This window comes from Pleurodeles waltl, chromosome 2_2 (assembly GCF_031143425.1).
Source record: "Pleurodeles waltl isolate 20211129_DDA chromosome 2_2, aPleWal1.hap1.20221129, whole genome shotgun sequence".
NCBI classification, from domain to species: Eukaryota; Metazoa; Chordata; class Amphibia; order Caudata; family Salamandridae; genus Pleurodeles; species Pleurodeles waltl.
In genome coordinates this window covers 227,854,472-227,874,505 of record NC_090439.1, presented here as the reverse complement: position 1 = coordinate 227,874,505, position 20,034 = coordinate 227,854,472, and the positions used below count along the sequence as shown (strand labels likewise).

At 43.0% G+C, this 20,034-nt stretch overlaps 1 protein-coding gene across 1 annotated transcript in view; it reads right to left on the bottom strand.

Annotated features, from left to right (window-relative positions):
• CMBL (carboxymethylenebutenolidase homolog) overlaps positions 1 to 20,034 on the bottom strand; it is a 707,337-nt gene that overhangs the window by 444,121 nt on the left and 243,182 nt on the right. Inside the window, exon 3 of the mRNA XM_069219697.1 lies at positions 9,490 to 9,597. Coding sequence (XP_069075798.1) covers positions 9,490 to 9,597 — 108 coding nt within the window. The remainder of the gene's footprint in view (positions 1 to 9,489; positions 9,598 to 20,034) is intronic.

Below are 20,034 nucleotides of genomic sequence, written 5' to 3'. Positions count from 1 at the left end.
GGAAGATTCACCCTGTATTCCATGTCTCTCAACTTAAACCTTACCTTCCTGATCCTTTTCACAGACAATTTTCCTGTCCTCCCCCTCTGTTGGTTGATAATGTGCCCGAGTACGAGGTCCAGGAAATCTGTGACTCTCGGTTTTTCCATGGGCGCCTCCAATATCTTATTCATTGGAAAGGCTACCCTATGAGTGAGTGTTCCTGGGAGGATGCCCCTTCAGTTCATGCCCCTCTTTTGGTCCATCGCTTTTTTCGACTCTTCCCTCACAAACCTGGGGCCTCGGGGGGGGGGGGACCTACTGTCACGCCGCGGCTCCCGCGGCGGCTGTGGCCGCGGCCGCAGGCTCGGGTCGCCGCGGCGCGGCATTTGTTTAATACCGCGGCCTGTTTGCGGGCCGCGGGAGAAGCCGCGGCTTGCCCACAGGGCGCGGGAGAAGCCGCGGCTTGCACACAGGCCACGGGAGAAGCAGCGGCTTGCACACAGGCCGCGGGAGAAGCAGCGGCTTGCACACAGGCCGTGGGAGAAGCCGTGAGCCTGTTCAGGGGTCGCGGCACTCGCCGCGCACCCTTCTTTCGTTCCTTGCCGCATGGGCAGACGCGGCAGGACTTGAGACCCCGAGTGGGTTTCAGACCTGCCGCACATAGCGCATCTAGTGCGCTTTACACTCAGATTATTTTACATAAAACTTCTGCTTCACCACTTACCAGTACCTACAGGCAAAAGCGGAATACCTGCACATGGTGGTGTTTTTATGCCTGCCTTTTCCCTTTCCCAGCATGCTACCCACTTCCTCTCTTCCCAGCATGCATTGTTTCTCTCTGTTTGGACGCATGTGCTTTATTCACTATTATACTCTTTTCCCCAATCCAAGATGGTGGTGATTCTACTTCCTGTTTCCTACTTCCTGTCTAGGGGTATATAAGGGGAATTCAGCTGCTTGTTCATTGCGTTGCAACACTCCTTTGGTGGTAGTCACGCTCCGGCTGGTTTCTTCTTGTGAATCCAGTTTTTCCTGACCTGTCTTCGTCTCCAGTCTTCCTGAACCCTCGGATCTTCAGCTCTAACGCCTTGGTGTCCTCCTTCTGTTTCAGGGAGTTCCTGTTGGAGTTTTTTTACCCTAATAGGGTTTTTCCTCTGGGACTCCTTCTGGAGGGCACGGACTGTAGTGGCTTGCTATTGTCAAACAGCACCGTGGCTACCGGAAGGGGTCGCCCCTACCTCAGCCAGAGCAGAACCTGCCGGAACCGGGGTCGTTCCCCAACACTCATCAACTTCGACAGTAAGCCCAGTGAAAACCGTGACAGAAACACACTAAACTCGTGATAGTGGATTTTGCAAAGACCACAACAGACTTCAAAGCACTTAAGATGGTTTCCTGGACCTGAGGACCTGCAAAGGAAGGGGACCAAGTCCAAGAGTCGTGAAAGTGTCCAGGGGGAGCAGGAGTCCACTAAACCCCAGATGAAGGTGCAAAATGGCTGCCTCCGGATGGAAGAAGCTGAAGATTCTGCAACAACGAAAGGTGCTAGGAACTTCTCCTTTGTGCAGTAGATGTCCCACAGAGTGCTGGAGGATGCAGAGTTGTTTCTTTGGCAAAAGACCTCAAACAAGCCTTGCTAGCACTGCAGATGGATTCCTGGACCTGAGGACCTGCAAAGGAAGGGGACCAAGTACAAGAGTCATGAAAGTGTCCAGGGGGAGCAGGAGCCCACCAAACCCCGGATGAAGGTGCAAAATGGTTGCCTCCTGATGGAAGAAGCTGAAGATTCTGCAACAACGAAAGGTGCTAGGAACTTCTCCTTTGTGCAGAAGATGTCCCACGGAGTCCTGGAGGATGCAGAGTTGTTTCTTGGGCAAAAGACCACAAACAAGCCTTGCTAGATGCAAATGTCATGGTTGAAGAAAAAGGGTGCTGCCCGGGCTCAGGAAGGACCAGGATGTCGCCACTTGGGAGAGGAGACAGAGGTGGCCCTCAGCAACACAGGATTACTGTCTGGAGAGTGGAGGCAAGGACTTACCTCCTCCAAATTTGGACAGTTGGACCACTGGACAGTCTGGGTCACTTGGGTCCACCAACTGTGTCCCACGGGCCACGCTCATCAGGATGAGAGGGGTCCCGGAGTACCAGTGACACTGAAGTTTGGGGCCTGCTGGAGCAGGAGGAGGATTCCGTCAACCCACTGGAGATTTCTTTGTGGCTTCCAGTGCAGGGTGAAGGCAGACAGCCCTCAGAGCGTGCACCACCAGGAAACAGTCGAGAAAGCCAGCAGGATTATGTGCTACAATGTCGCTGGCAGTCTTCTTCCTACTTTGTTGCAGTTTTGTCGGGTCCTGGAGCAGTCAGCAGTTGATCCTTGGAAGAAGTCGAAGAGAGAGATGCAGAGGAACTCTGGTAAATTCTTGCAAGTCGTTATCTTAGAAAAAGCCCACTGGAGAGACCCTAAATAGCCTTCAGAGGAGGATTGGCCACCTAGCGAGGTAAGCACCTATCAGGAGAGGTCTCTGACGTCACCTTCTGGCACAGGCCTCCAGAGTGCCCTCACACCTCTGGATTCAAGATGGCAGAGTTCTGGGACACACTGGAGGAGCTCTGGGCACCACCCCTGGGGTGGTGATGGACAGGGGAGTGGTCACTCCCCTTTCCTTTGTCCAGTTTTACGCCAGAGCAGGGACTGGGGGGTTCCCTAAACCGGTGTAGACTGGCTTATGCAAGGAGGGCACCATCTGTGCCCTTCAAAGCATTTCCAGAGGCTGGGAGAGGCTACCCCTCCCCAGCCTTTAACACCTATTTCCAAAGGGAGAGGATGTAACACCCTCTCTCAGAGGAAATCCTTTGTTCTGCCTTCCTGGAACTGGGTTGCCCAGACCCCAGGAGGGCAGAACCCTGTCTGTGAGGTGGCAGCAGTGGTAGCTGCAGAGAAAACCCCAGAGAGCTGGTTTGGCATTACCCGGGGATGCATGGGATTGGCACCCCAATACCAGATTTGGCATGGGGGGACAATTCCATGATTTTAGACATGTTACATGGCCATATTCGGAGTTACCATTGTGAAGCTACATATAGGTATTGACCTATATGTAGTGCACAAGTGTAATGGTGTCCCCGCACTCACAAAGTCCGGGGAAATTGCCCTGAACGTTGTGGGGGCATCTTGGATAGTGCAAGAGTGCCCTCACACTTAGTAACTTTGCACCTAACCTTCACTAAGTGAGGGTAAGACATATAGGTGACTTATAAGTTACTTAAGTGCAGTGTAAAATGGCTGTGAAATAACGTGTGCGTTATTTCACTCAGGCTGCAGTGGCAGTCCTATGTAAGATTTGTCTGAGCTCCCTATGGGTGGCAAAAGAAATGCTGCAGCCCATAGGGATCTCCTGGAACCCCAATATCCTGGGTACCTAGGTATCATATTCTAGGGAAGTATAAGGGAATTAGAATTGGTGAAAACGGTCACTAGCCTATAGTGACAATTTTAAAGGCAGAGAGAGCATAAGCACTGAGGTTCTTGCTAGCAGGATCCCAGTGAGACAAGCAAAAACAAACTGACATACATGTACAAATGGGGGTAACATGCCAGGCAAGATGGTACTTTCCTACATAACTGAGTTGATACATCCCACAAATCGCTGATGATGGTTTGCAAAAAGATACAAATTTGGGTCATGTACTGAATGCGGAAAATGAAGTACTACCAACATGAATGAGCACAAAGGTGATCTAGATTCAGTAAGTGGGAGAATCATGGATTCAATTAAAAGGTATCACATTTACATAATTCCAGATATAGAGCCTGATTTAGATCTTGGAGGTATTACCCCCAAGCCATGTCATCAACAGTGTTCTGCCCACCATATTTAGATGTATTTTTTGGAGTGTTCTCCCAGCCATCATACAGGCAACTTCCTGCCAGCCGTATTTAGATATTACAGTTGGGCAGGCAGTGTCCTACTGGTGGTTTGATGATGGAGGGAGGACACCGCTGAAACCAATGAACATTGTATGATAATGCCAGTGGCCGTGGAATAGAGGTATGTCACACACACACTCTACCCTTTACATGTGGGACTCCTGCATAAACACTCGTATCCATGGCCATTAGACCACAACACAATATCTACATGAAGCAAACACACGTACACGCACACGTACATCCATCACACAACATACACATGTCAGTTCCACTGCACCCACACACGGCACAACCACAACAACCAACACACTCACCTACACAAACACACACACACACAAGCACAACTACACACATCACAACAGCGTCCGCCACAGACCAACATGCAACAACACAACGCACAACACAATAAACACAAGAACATTCAGGACATATGCAAGTAGCAAAAAATACTGACACAACCACATCACAGCTACACCTCACTCCACCTCACACTGGCAATCGCTTTGCATGCACGCATACACCTACTGACTCACACATACAACTCAAAGCATAACATGACAGGTAGAGGTCCCCTTGCAATGAGTATACACATCGGCATTGCTGACAAGTGTAAATGTACTGTCACTGTGGTGCCAGCATTCATTTGGCATTGAATACTGACACCATAATGACTGTTGTGTATGTGTTCAATATGTGTTGTGTACCCCTGTGTACCCACCCGTGTCTGACCCACCTCTGTCCCCGACATATGCATGTCACAGTGATATGATGAAATTACTATGAGATGTATATGTCTGCAGTGGTTCCGTGCCCATGTGCAGTGACTCCCCCCCACCCAATGTACCCAGTCAAAGCAAGTTACCTACCTTCATATTCAGAGTTGGGGTGGGGGTTGTGATTTCTCTGTGGTAGGACCCATGGCAGCGGCAAAGGAGGGCCTTGTTCAGTCATGTCCAACCAGAAATGGAAGTAGAACTGGGAGAAAATGTGAGTTTTCACCCCCTCCTGCCCCAATCCACCAAGTCAATAATGGAGGTAGGATGGCACATCCAAATCTGCTCAGCAATAGGTGTGGCTGGAGTCTCGCCATCAGCCACACTTTCCTATTGCACTGCTGTGGTGGATGGGACTCCTTGGCAGAGTCAGCGGGACTCGGGCAGGTTAAAGTCTATGAGACCGCCAATATCTAAATCAAGCGGGTAGACCGCAAAGGCGGCAGGAGAGTTTTCCATCGAAAAAAACAACAGCGGGACAGTTACCACCAATATGTAATCAGGCCCATAGTCTGAACATCCCTAATTCTATGAGTGACAAAGGGTATGGCACACTAGGCTCAGTTCCATATCCCACTACGATAATACGCTAATTGGAAGCGACTGCCTGTGGTGGCATGACAGGACTGTGATAATCAGTCAATAGCACAGGGATGCATAATTCAGGGCCTTCTAATTTACATATCCAGTGTCTCTACATGAGGATTTATTGGTCTACGAACTGTGCACAACGATCTTCCTTCGCTAAAAGGCCCAAAATGAAGTGTGTTACAATTCTTCCCTTTCTGGGGTGGGAGTGGAGGGGGATTGAAAGTTTACATTCTGTAGGTACAGACTGCACACCCGCAAGGCAACATAAACATGGAGACTGCTTATCATAAAGATTATGCCCCTTCGAAAATGTAATTCTGGGACACATGTACATAACACTAATAGCCCTAATTGTTTTGCAACCCCCAAAGGGCCTGCATAGAAGAAACACAAAATATTTTATGTCAGATTTTCAAGAACAACTGTAAAAACAGTGAACTAAACACAAAGAAACCATTATTACATCAAATTATTAATTTACAACACTCAAAGTAGTATCAAATATCATGAATACCTCAAACATTATAGGTAAGTGTATACATTTCAAAATAAATATTGGCTGTACTTACATAACAGAGATGAAAAATTATTGTGCCTTAAGATGTGCAGTACAGTTGGTGCAACTACCGCTCCTCTTTGTAAAATGGTGAGTGGCTTTTACCTGGCTGGCGACTCGTGCACCTCAGCCACACATGTGGGTCACGGATGTACTGGAATTTGACAGTATCTGAGTAACAGCATAATCAGCTTTCCAGATCAGATGACAAGATGTTGGATGACATTGTGACATGGGTATTAATACCCAGGGGAGTAGCTTTGGGGAGGGGTAAGGGGGGGGGGTTTATATGTATTATTTTGTAAATAGTTGGGTACAGGAGCTTTCCGTTGGGTCTGGTAAGGTGTCTGTCGGATTTCACATGATTTTTACATTCTCACTCAGAGAAAAAGACACATACACTTCTGTTTTGAAGATTTTAAATAATCGGTATTTTACAAAATACTATGGGGCTTATTTACAAACCCCTTACGCCGCTGGTGTGTTACTTTTTATATGGGAAAAAGTGAAGCACTGGCGGCGCAAGGGGCTTGTAAATAATCCCCCGTGTTTTAAGTACCCCTCACAATCTGCACTCCTTGGGCCTGATTCACGAATGTAAACTTAGAGGTATGGTCTAAGTTTAGACCAAACATCTAAGTTTACCCTTGTGAATCCGGCCCTTTTCCCTTTCCATTGGCCCTTAAGTTTTCCTTAAATGCAGCTTCTCAAATAATAATGAACATGATATGCCAGCGTGATTGTCAGAAAATCTGAAGCTCACCCCCCCAGTCTTACTGACCAAGCTGTGCCCCTGTTAATACTGGAATGGTTTCAAACACATGGGGAAAATAATGATGGGTCTGATTCAGCCACCAGTCCCGAGGTCAGAGACCACCTGCACATGTCTTTGTAGGGATCTGGACTCCAGGCATGACATTTTTGAGGCGAGTGCATGTGTGATTTCTGACCTCGTATTCATCGTCGTAAGGTACATTCCTTGCCTATGGAAATTTGTCATCTCTGTTGACAATGGATGTAGGTATAATGGGCAGCAAGTCAAATGTTGATATTATGTACTTTGTTACCTCCTGTACTCCATTATCATTATGCTGTAATAATGCAAAATCCCACAATAAAGGTATTAAAAAAGAAAAGATGCGCAATACAAATTTGCAAAAGGAAAGCTTCAAACTGTCCCCATGAGGTTTAATGTTTAGTATTTTTGCAGTTTATGATGAACCTAGTTCCCCAAATATTTTCCTTCTCATTCTTCACTTTTATGGCAAAGCCCATGGATCGTCCAGCCAACAACATAGAGCATGGCTAGGAAGCAGTCCTTATTTCTGTATATAAAGGACATAATAACAAATGCCGGCAGGTTTCAATTGTTCTCCTGTACCACGAACATACAACAAAGTGCTGATCTAGTTTTGCCCAAAATGTAATGCTTAAAGGTAGTTTAGATAGCTTTAAGTATGTTATCAAACTACAAATGCAGCCAATCCGAACTTCAAGGTGGTAGTGTTCTGGACCAGTCTGAGTACATAGGTAAATAGAGGCCAGCACTGATGAAGAGGTCTTCCATTCACCTATTTAATTCTCTTTCACGCAGTAGTGTAACTCCCTGGCAAACTTCATATGGCTTGTCTCAAACACCCCTGTGGTTTCACAATAAGTTCTCAACTTCAACTTACCATGGGTCAGTATTTGGGGTTGCTGTTTGTGCCAAAACCTGCCTCAGTGTGTGTTGATTAAGAGCTCTCCTAGACGTGGATTATAGAGACATCCATAACTGCCAGCATTTAGCCTTATCCTAGACTAACTGCATCCTCAGGTCGAAATGAGCATAAGGAGACTTCGGGACACCAAAAGGCATTTTTTTAAAATCTGTTTCAAATCGTGCTATTATTCCTAGTATTCCAAAACCCTAATCCAAGGCCAAACCAATTACTTTGTCTCATACACCTTCAGAAGGTGCTTGACTGACCTCAATCTGGAACAAGGGTATCGGTGAATATTTTTAATTTTGTTGTTCTTAGTTACTGATTTCACAAGACGCAGACTAAGGTAATGATACAAGAGGTCTCACATCCATCCAAAAGTTTGGGCCACCCCCTACCCTAACATTAAGTCACCAGATTCCCTGGGTTCCTATTTTCACTGGCCTTATTAGGCTTTTCAAATATTAGTCCCTGTGGCATCCCTAACTTTTGTTATATTCATCAACTAGTGGAAATGACACCTTCACATGAGAGAGGTGATGCAAGCCTTTCAGTCACTAATGAGGAATCTCTCGTTCATGTCCCAGTCAGCCATCATTGGGACTGGGCTACCAAAGGCAACTACCCTAGGACATGTTGATTCTGTTCTTGCAGGCTGCCAGGCCTAGTGACAGTGGAGGTAGTGGATTGACCTGGGTACATGCAGGGCTGACCCACTTTCCAGAACCCTCAGCACTGCATCTAATACCAGATATAAGAAAGGAAAGAAATGGACCAGGTTATACTATGAGATAAACTCAGGAAACCACAAAGGTAATGGGTAGAATGCTTGGAAACGTCTCAGACACTGGCAATCTCTAAGGGTCCTAAGACGTACACACCAAGTGATCACCCCTCAGCAACTCATAAAAAACGTAGTACCTACCTATAACCTTTTAGAATTCTTCTCAGGTTCTTATCTACTCTGGGAAGATTCATTCCCGCCAGTGGTTTCCTCATGGATGCCCCAGCCATGGTGCTGTGCACCAGCCTCCTGAAAGATCCCCTCTAATTCAGCATCTCATCTCAAACTCTCTCTCCAACTTTCAGAACATTTGCCTCACAGGACACAGACTCTACCGTCCACCCACCTAACCAACTGCTTGCTCACATTAGGAACATTAGCAGCAAGGCTTTGCACAAGCACATCATGAGACCATCCTGGTATTTCAAAAGTGTACATGCCAGTTATCCCCTCAACACACTGGGTGAGGACACTGCGAACTGATGGATCAATTACAAGCACAAGGACGTATCACGGTCCCGCGATTCTTTACTCCTGCTGTACAATTTTGGTAACTTTTGGTGATTTATTTTCCCTGGAGATTCGCTAGAGGAGACAACTTTTTGGACTATTTGCAATTGTAAGTCTATTCTTTAGAGTAGACACAGCTTTCTCATATGACTGACCTGCTTAACACATGGACACAACTTTCTCGACGTCTCGGCCTTGAAAAAGTCACTGTGTGACGAACCACGTGTTGGCTATTAATGAAATAATTTATTTTCAAAGGCTATTACTGTTTGCTGTGTATGAACGAACCAGTTACAAATGGCCATTGCTGACAGGAATAAAACTATGAAGTGTACAACAAAGAAGATCACTGTTTTTTTTAGGACTGGTTTCAAACCCATTACAACTTGACAAGCAAATATTTAGATATATGTTTCTTGTATCGAAGTGCTCTGGTCTTAGCTGGATATCCCCTCTCAATTAAACCAAATTCAACACTGCTTTTTGAGGGAATCAAAAACAGCATGTAACTATTTAATATTCATCTTCCTGTTAATGTTATTCAAACTAGAAACCTTCCCACTGAGGGCTCTTTCACCCTACACTTTTCTGAAACAAAGTGGAATATTTTCACCATTCTTGTTAGATTAAGTTAAAACATAATTTAACATTCAACTTACTTGTCAGTTCGCCTTGGTTGTCGAGTTTCTAACCATTTGTTAAAGGTAGCCCAGTCATTTGAAGGAGTCCATGGCTCTTCTCCAACAAAAAAGTCTGGACAGATGGCTCTATATTAAAATAATGTCAATGTTAGCACCAGTTTACTTGTTCTGGGATAACTTGGTAAAACACTCCTATGCTGATGATTCCAGATGACAAACTATCTTCATGTGCGGATCAAATCAAGTTTATATCAAGTCAAATTTATTTCAAGATCCGAGGTCCACAGGATCAATAATAAACATCACAAGATACCTACATTTTGTACAAGAATAAATACAATTATATATTTTTTTAAAAGATGAGCAGTTGATAAATAATGGCTAAGACATCATATTTAATATATTTAAAGGAACTCACATGCAAGACATTTCATATGAGGAAAAGGGTAGTAGGGATAACAACGACCTCATATTCAATACAGATGTAAAAAGCATTAAAAAAAATGTAAACTTGTGCACAAAACATTTCATTAGGGGAAAAGAATAATAAATTTACGTCTTCATCAGTTGTTCGGACCTGATATTTAAACAACAGAGAGTTCAACAAATTACGGTAAATGGAGGAGTAGTGCAGGGCAAATAAATAATACATGTTTTAAATCTTGCGCACTATAGTTACCAAAATTACATACCATATCCTTGCTGGGCAAACGTAACCAACTAGCAGTTAAAACTTTTAATAGCAGAATATCAAAGGCAAAAGGGACCAAAAACGTCTAACACCATGATCAATATTCCAAGTTAAATACTGCTGTGGCTTTCCCAGAATAGCGGAATTCAATATCACTTTAAATTTGCAATGTTTCCCACAATAATCCGAATCCAGGCGAAAGCTTAGGTTAAAAGAAGAATGCTTGATAAAAGCTTTTAACCGTTGCTGAGGCCAGAAGTATAAAAGGTCCTCATTCAAGTCCACATACCTAAAGCATAAGTACAATTTATGTAAAACTGAGATTTTTATTTTATTTCAAAGCTCCCTATGGGCATAAGGTTGCCTTAAAGACATTACCTCACTCGTTATCAGCTGATGACCCCAAGAGGGACTGCCTGGAGGTCTTGTACAAAATCACTCTTTAACACAAAGTCGAAACTAATTGCAGAGATCGCTGCATGAGTGTTAAAACCATACAGTTTCCTCATAATTAGCCCTTCTATCTCACCTAAAAAGTCCCATTCTCACTCTGTTAAATGAGACTGCAATCAGTAGGGTTGGAGAGATTTTGATACTATATACTGAAAATAGGTGCACAAAGTGCCATCTCTCCACCACATTATAAAAGGCCTTTAGATCGCTGGCCTACGCTTTGGCCTTACTAATACTATGGGAGATGTGATCAGAATCAGATCACTAATCCCAACTCAAACTACCACCATGACCATTAATCACCACATAACTAGTTCTCCAAGGAAACTAACCATCAAGCTGCTACCAAAAATTTCCCCCAAAAAGTATAGGATTTCACAACCTCCATTTTTTTTCACACCAAGGTGCCAACCATAGTTTTGGTATTTCTGAAACTCTGAATCTTTGAATATCAAAATCTTACTTTTGGAAACATTAACTCGCAGAAAAGGTGTTATATCCTGTGGTCTTTAGAATATATCCTTTGTTATTTAGAATGGTGATGTACGTAATAGGAATGTGTGAGATCGAGTGTTCTTTGGAATGGGGATGGTGGGGAAGAAATGTTGGTGTATGACATGGTGTGGAGATTCGAGAATAGGTTCGAAGACGGTTTGTGTTTGCCATGTGAGTTGGAGGTTGGGATGCTTCCCTCCCGGGGAACCTACTTCTTTTCCTGAATAAATACCGAGATGTACATCGTGAAACCTGCCTTCTCGTCTTCTTGAATTTTCGGCACTGCACTTGCAACACTGGCGACGAGGGACTTATCTACTCGCCTTCGGGGAAGCATCCTGCCTCCAGTTTTCAGTTATCATGTTTCATTTTTCTCAAGCCCTTCACAGTGAGTAACTTCTTGAATAGACTTTCGATTTTTCCTCACTTTTTTTTCACATTTTTTTTTTTTCTCTCTCTACGGCCTCTTACTTCGCTTGAGCGTCAAGCCTTATGCTCAAGCCTTCCTGTTTCCGGGGCAACCCTCACGTTAGCCTATCGCGGCCTGTATCCAGGACAACCATTGTGTTTATATTTCAAGCAAACATTAACAGAGAGCGGCCCGGCCCGTTGCCCTGACAACCGGCACACGCGCCTCCTGTTGCCCTGACAACCAGCCTATGCATCTACTGCTCTGAGCGTCCTGTTGCTAGAGCAACCATCGCATTTATACGAATCTTTTCTACTTGTGACTACTTGTTGCGACTCCTTTACTTTCAAGCAGAATTACATTAACCTGGAAATCAACTCAACACTGCGACAGGCACACTTTTGCACTTCATTTCCTGTTGTGTTGCTCCGCTCTTGCACAGCCTGTCCTTTTCACGAACAGTGTTACACTTCTCTACTGCGATAGGCACGCAACTGCAGCTTCAAACAAAGTTACATTGACTTCGGAATCAACTCAACACTGCGATAGGCACGCATTTCCTCTTCATCCCTGCGCAGCCTGTCCTTTTTACGAACAGTGCCACTCACCTCTCTCAGCCTGTTGCCTTATTTCACTGCGACAGGCACGCATTTTATCCATTCTTCTCATAATGCAGAATGTTGCTGCTCCCCCTTTCTTCCTTTACACTCCCGGTGATCCACCCATCAAGTGGAGTAAGTGGAAGAAAGTGTTCGAGAGATATGTCAGAGTTCGTGGAACGTCTCTTAGTACGGAAAGAAGAACTGCCTTATTGCTTCACTGTCTAGGTACGGAAGGCCAGGAGGTTTTTGATCACCTTCCTGACATCCCTGATAATGAATCCATCAATTTAAACAAATTTGAAACTTGTATTAGGAAACTAGATCTTCATTACCTACCTAAAGTTAGTGCCATTTTAGAAAGGTATTATTTTGGGAAGAGACTACAGCATGAAGGGGAAACTATTGAGAACTATATTACTGACTTGAGACGTTTGGCCTCCTCTTGCAGATTTGGTTCATCTCTCGATGAACGCATTTACAATCAATTTATGCAGGGATGTAAAATTGACAAAGTACGTGATGAATTGTGGTTGTTAGATGACCCCCATCTTGATGAAGTGATTTCCCTTGCTAAAAGAATCGAACACTCCCTTAAATGTGTTGAAGTTATGAAAAAGCACGGTTCTAATGAGGTTTCCGTGATAAATGACAAAAAACCTAAAACATTTAATAATACCAGTAGGGGATTTTCTCAAAGCCTTCCCAAAAAGAAAACATGCTATAGGTGTGGCAAAGATGGTCACTTTGCAAACGACAGAGTGTGTCCTGCTCTTAACAGTTCTTGTTCGTTCTGCAAGAAGAAAGGTCACTTTTCTTCGGTGTGTAATCAAGACTAAACAGTCTGTGAACTCTGTTGATGATCACGTAGTAGGAGGTGAGGATGGAGATGATTTTCAGTGTGGTCAGATTATTTTGCAAGTATCCGGCAGTGGCGCAAAAGGTTCTTTAGATTATGTTTTTGTCAAAGGGTCTAAAACCTTAATGCTCTTCGATTCAGGAGCCAAAATCACGATAATTTCCAACCAATTTTATCAGGAACATCTAAAAGACAAAATACAATTACTGAAACCTGATATCAGACCTTGTGCATATGGGGGAGAACCTATAGACCTACACAGCTACTTTCTAGGTGTACTTGAATATAGTCAATGTTATGTCTCTGGCAAAATCTATGTTTCAAAAAAGGGAGACAGCATAATTAGTTGGTGCCATCAAAAAGATTTGGGTGTCATCCTTGATCCTAACAGTTCTCCTCCTACTGTCCTTAAAGAACAGCCATGTGTTGGTGAAGTGGGAAACTCCTTGTCAAGCTCTGATTTGGTGACGTCTCTTCATCATGAGTTCAATGGCCTTTTCAGTGACAAAATTGGCTGTATGAAAGGATACAGACACCAGATTAAATTGCTTCCTGGGTCCATTCCTTTCTGCAGTAAGGTTCAAAATGTTCCTTTCTCTGTAAGGGATGATCTTCAGGCTGAGCTAACTAAACTAAAAGACCAAGGTGTAATTGAAGAGGTGGAAGGAACGGAATGGTTAGCTCCCATCGTCATTGCCAAGAAAGCCAACGGCAAGATTAGATTGTGTGTGGACCTTCGTAGGCTCAACAAATGTGTTCTCGTTGATAGATACCCACTCCCCAATATTTCTGAGTTACTTTCTATGGTATCTGGAGCTAAAGTGTTTTCTACTATTGATCTCACTTCGGCCTATCACCAAGTTGAACTTGATGAATCATGTAGAAACTTCACAGCTTTTATTACACCGTATGGTACTTTCAGATTCGTACGACTTCCATTTGGGTTGATTTCTGCTGCCTCCATCTTTCAGAGGTTAATGGAGCGTGTTCTTAAGGGTATATGTGGTGTGTGTGTATATCAGGACAATATTCTAGTTTTTGGCTGGGATGGTATTGAACATGCTAAGAGACTTAAAGAAGTTCTAAACAAATTGGCAGTAAATGGCTTAACCATAAAAGCTGAAAAGTGCAGGTTTGGGGTAGATACTATCGATTATTTAGGACACACCATTTCAGGTCAGGGGGTGTCGCCAAAAAAGGATCTAGTTGACGCTATTCGATGTTTATCATCCCCAACGTCAAAAGAGGAATTAATGCGTTTTCTGGGCATGGCTGAATATTACAGCAAGTTTATCAAGAATTTTGCCAGTTCATGCTTCAACATGAGGAGTTTATTAAAGAAGGGAGCTGAATTTCAGTGGAATGATGTATGTGAGAAAGAATTTTGTGACGTAAAGGAGTCTTTCTCTAAGGCACCCTCCTTGAAAAATGTCAATCCTAATCTTCATTCCATTTTGACTACTGATGCCAGTAGTAAAGGCTTAGGAGCTGTTCTACAAGAGGGAGATCTCAATCCTGATAACACTATTGCGTTCATATCTAGGAGTTTGAAAGGTGCGGAAACCAAGTACTCTGTTATTGAGAGGGAGGCTCTCGATGTTTTCTGGGCCATTAAGAAACTGAAGAAGTTGTTATGGGGAGGCTCATTCATTGTGAGGTCAGACCACAAGCCTTTATGTCAGGTCTTTTATTCTAAAGGTATTGAAGCGGTCTCTGCTAGAATCACCAAATGGATTGTAGGTCTACAGGACTATGATTTTGTTGTGGAATATGTTCCTGGGTCTTGCAACCTGTCAGCTGACGTGTTATCTAGATTAGTTCCCCCAGAACCCAATATCCAGGAAAATGAGACTTTCAAGGATAGTATGGAAGGTTTTGATCAAGTATGTGGGATTGATTTTGAGATAATCCCGGAAGCAAAATGGCGTGAAGAAACCTTAACCGATGTGGTATTGTCAGAAGTCATCAAGTTGCTACGAGATGGGTGGAATATGAAAGACCAAGGTAGTAGTGAGAGTGCTGGATTTTGGAATATAAGGAACAAATTAGCGGTTGATCATGATCTGCTGCTGAGGGGTACGAGATTGGTTCCTCCCTCAAAAGGTAGCGATCTATTGATAAACCAGGCTCATGACAGTCACATGGGTATCTCGAAGACCAAGGAGAGATTACGGTCTTCATACTGGTGGCCGGGTATGGATATTCAATCTGAGAGGGTGGTGAGAGATTGCTTACGATGTGCTGTTAGTGACAAAGCCATGAAACCAAAAATTCAACCAATGGTGACTAGGAATACTCCTAAAGGTCCATGGGAAGATATTGCTTTAGACATCTCAGGTCCTATATATGGTGGCAATATGGCTGAATACGTGATTGTTGTGGTTGACATGTTTTCCAGGTGGACTGAGGTCCAATTTACTAAAAGCATTGAGACTTGTAAGGTGATAAGTTTTTTGAAAGTTTTGATTTTTAGAGGAGGAATACCCTCTACCCTACTCACAGACAACGGAGTACAGTTGGTTTCCGGAGAGATGAATGATTTTTTGACTAGGTGTGGTATTAAGCACAAACTCTGCGCTTTATACCATCCCGAATGCAATGGCATGGTAAACGATTCAATCGAGTTCTCAAAGAAACTATTTTGATTGCTAAAGAGTGTAATCTGGATTGGAGGGAGGAGGTATTGAGAAAGGTTAATGTGTATAGGCACACTCCACACTCGTCTACAGGCCAGACACCTTTCACCTTGTTTCGGGGTAGACGTGGTAACACCACATTGGAACCCAGTTGGGTCAATAACCTCCTTGGTGACAAAGGTAGAACAGTACTGAGTGGGAGTTGGATGGATAAGGAGCGAGTGAGGAAGGCGAAAATGCGAACTTAATTTTGATAGATCGAATGCAGTCAAGAAAACTGTGATTAATGTAGATGATTGGGTCCTGGTCAAGAATCCTGTCATCAAAAAGAAACTCTCTGGCCCTATGAAGGTTGTAAAACTATTAACCAATGTCATAAAAACGGATGATGATAGAATCTGGAATCTTAGTAGAGTTGTCAAGTATCGTGGTGATCGCAGTATCCTCGAGAAAGACGGATTACATAGGAGTGACTGTTGTAATTCCTCAAAAGACTCAAGCCTGAAGAAATCCGAGGATTTTTCTGATGACTTGTCCAGGAGTTGGAGAGCAAGAAGATCAAACAGAACTGTCAAGCTGCCTTCGCATCTCAAGGACTATCATCTCATGTGAAGAATCTGTGTTTGTTATTATTATTATTGTTTTATTATTATTTTGTTATTATTAAGGGAGGGAGAGGTGTTATATCCTGTGGTCTTTAGAACATATCCTGTGTTATTTAGAATGGTGATGTGCGTAATAGGAATGTGTGAGATCGAGTGTTCTTTGAAATGGGGATGTGTGGAGGAGGAATGTTGGTGTATGACATGGTGTGGAGATTCGAGAATAGGTTCGAAGACGGTTCGTGTTTGCCGTGTGAGTTGGAGGTTGGGATGCCTACCTCCCGGGGAACCTACTTCGTTTCCTGAATAAATACAGAGACGTACATCGTGAAACCTGCCTTCTCGTCTTCTTGAATGTTCGGCACTGCACTTGCAACAAAAGGTGTACTCGCAAATTTCTGATGAGCCATTAATCGACTAGTTAAGCCCTTCAGTGCGAAGTCCAAGACCACAAATAGCAGTTGAAGATCAGAGATATTATCTAACTGGGAATGATTTTTCCTAAAGCCACATTTCTCCAGTGAGATAATTCTTTTGGCTTCCACCCACAAGTGTAACTATTCCAGAATACTTTTTGCAAAGGTTTTTCCTACTGCGTCTAGGAGAGCAATTTGTCAATAGTTATGTGGTAAGTTACAGCTCCCCTTTTAATGTAATGGAACTATAACACTCCCCATCATGATGGGGGGAACTAGAGCTGTGGAGTAACAGTGTTCAAAAATAGTAGCCAAAATGTTTGCCCAAAGTTTAGTCTCTCTTTCTATATCAGGGATCGTGACTTCATGCTCTTGAGTTTCTAAATGATCAAATAAAGGTTCTCGATCTGCACAGTTGATAAAGGGCTATAAGCTGCTTGTTCCATACTTGAGCAAGGAAGAGCCTCTTGGATGTATAGAACCTCACCCTCATTTTCCACATATAACTCAGAAATATATCTACTCCACTGTTCTTCTTTTATAAGAATGGGGTGAGGCCTCACTCTCGTTTCACAGCAATTTGAAGTAATTTCCCAGCATTTTCTCGTATATAATTACGGAAGGCTCCCTCCCTGTTTTCTATCCATTTGCAGTCATATTCATAATTTTTCACCCTCTCCTTTAATCATTTCCTTCTTCTATTTAGGGGAGTTGTTTGTGTCCCTCTTTCTACTGAAGAGGACGAGAACTGCATTCTGACGAATCTATTTAGGACGTTATTTAAGGCAGAGAGTGGCTGGTGAGTGGACTTAAAATAGGCAGAGTTCTGTCTTTGAACGCCCTGACTGACAAACTGTCTCATGGTCTGAGAAAATATAAAAGGTAAATCCATATTCCACGATTCCCTGTTGTTCATAACCCCTTCTAACAGCCCTTTTAATCTATTAATCAGTATCAGCCTCCAATGAGTTCTAGCTGGAGTCTTCCCAAACCTTGTTGTATCCCTAATAAGTTTCAATGGACCCACCCATGAGTAACAAAACTCTATCAAAAGGCAGACTGCCTTATGATCACTAAGAGAGTCATTAATAATGGTGATTTACAAAACTGTCTTAAATACAAAGTAAGATGGTATAAGGTAATCAATTATAGACTTCCCGGAAACCATGTGATAAGTAAAATGAGCCAAGGAGTCAAATTAAATTCTGCTATTCTCTATTTTACATTCATTTTTTTTAAAGCAGGTCCAGGAGTAAGAAACCTCTTTAACAGTTTTCACACTTGTCAGGAAGCACACAGTGGTAACGTTTAAAACCTCTTCATTTTCTAAATCAGTAAACAGGCTGATTGCATAATTATATACTTTACAATTTAGATAGGCGACTAAAAAAATCTGTTTCTCATCTTCCTGCTCTGCCACCTTAAGTATGAAAAAGAAGACAGCGGCGAGAAGGGCATTGTTTGTGGCCCCGGAGGAATATATTCATTTATCAATAAAGCATACTCTTCTGCACACTTGCCTGCACCCTGGAAATGTTGTACTGCCTGGAAGCAATTCAAAGGATCTGTAAAGCTACAATAGTTCCAGGCAAGATTATTAGTCAAAAGAGTGGCTACCCTGCCCCTGGCATTGCTCCTCCTAGAGGGGACAGCTTTGCAAATGAGCACAATGTGTCTATCCAGCACACAATCATTTGTACACTAAGTTTCATTGATGCAGATCACATCAGCTTTTAAATTATTTAAGACATTCATTTTATCAGGATAGTTCAATAAACCAGCAGCATTCAAGAAAACCACTTTTAAGCAAGTATTACCTGACCCTATTAACCGTGCATCCCAACCACAATTAATTTTAAGTGTCCCAGACAACCAACTCCAACTTCTCAACTCCTCTTCAATTTTTGTAAGGATACCCTTCTCCCTCTGCCTCTACTGACTCCAGCCAAGAAACTTGTCTCCCGCCTTTCCACAGGGATACTAATAGGTGATCAAGGTTTTCCAGCTATTAGGGAGTGGATTCCCTTTTCATGGGAGCTCTTACCACTACTATCAAGATATACAGGAATTACATTAATCCCCCTACAGTTAAAATAATGAATGTTTTGCAAACTTAGACTGACATCACCATAGACTGAAATATCACTTTTGATTTGTTAATCATGTGAGAATTGATAATATTCACTGGAGAGATATTGCTGCTTTGCACCATCTTCAATTCTTTTTTGTCCATAAAACACAATAATAGAAAAGACTTATTAAAAATTACATCTTGATCAAATAAAGCAATAGAATATAACATTGATGTTACAAATTGAACAAACTGCAGTAACGTTTTTCCCATTAGCGACTTCCCCTTAATTATATTAGATTAAAAACATAAGAACAGGCAAACGTTTTAGCCAAAAGATTAAGGACACTTTATGGCATTTTAAACAACTAAACCATTCTGAAAGGAGTGTTCATATGGTACCAACACAAGAGAAGAGTCAACATAAGACTTTAAGGTATTTGACGTTTCAACATAGTTCCCCAAACTGGTACTGTTCTCTTTACCAATTGCTACATCCTGTGACTCTGTGTAATTCCAAGTGGACTTTCTGAGGACGTTTGTTTAGAGATTCTTCTTTGTTTCCTCTTTTCCTTTTTCTGAAGCTGACAATTTATCGATTTGTTTTCTTTTTTAAGCTGCAAAAAAGAAGTAGTGTTTGATACACACCCTGAAGGAGTCTCTAGCGTTACAGATTGGAAATACGATTCTTGTTGGCACAGTACCACTACTGATATAGTTGAATCTGAGGTAATCAGAATCAAAAAGATGTTTTAATAGGTTTATTGGTGTCAATGCCCTCCTCAACTTTCTTAAATCGAGTTTGTTTTTACTTGCAAGGAAACATCTCTTAAGAGGGGCTTGGCAAGCTTGTTTTGATTTGTGCAACACATTCCAGCAACATGAGTACTATCTGATACACCCCGCTATACCAAGAGGGATGGGTGCCACAAACTACGAATATTACTATGCGGCCACTCAACTCCAGTGGCATATCCAATGGGTGGAAGGCCAGAACCAGATCGAATTGTAGAGTTAGCCGGAGGTGAGACTACACCCACACATATATTTAGATGGCTCTTAGGGCCAAATGGAGCAACACATACGGTGGATAATAATGTCCAAATGCGGGTGGGCAAGATGTGCTGGACCACATATACACTCATGAAACTCTCCTGCCCACCATATGCTCCGGGGTTATCCCTTTGGGTAATGCCGGGTTGCTCAGGGCTACACTCATACCTAGGCTCAGCCTCTTGGGCAGAGACGGGCCTCACCTAATGTGGCAACCTCTTTACAGACCGGATAGTTAAGTACATTTGAGAGCCTGATCGAACATTACAGCATAAAACT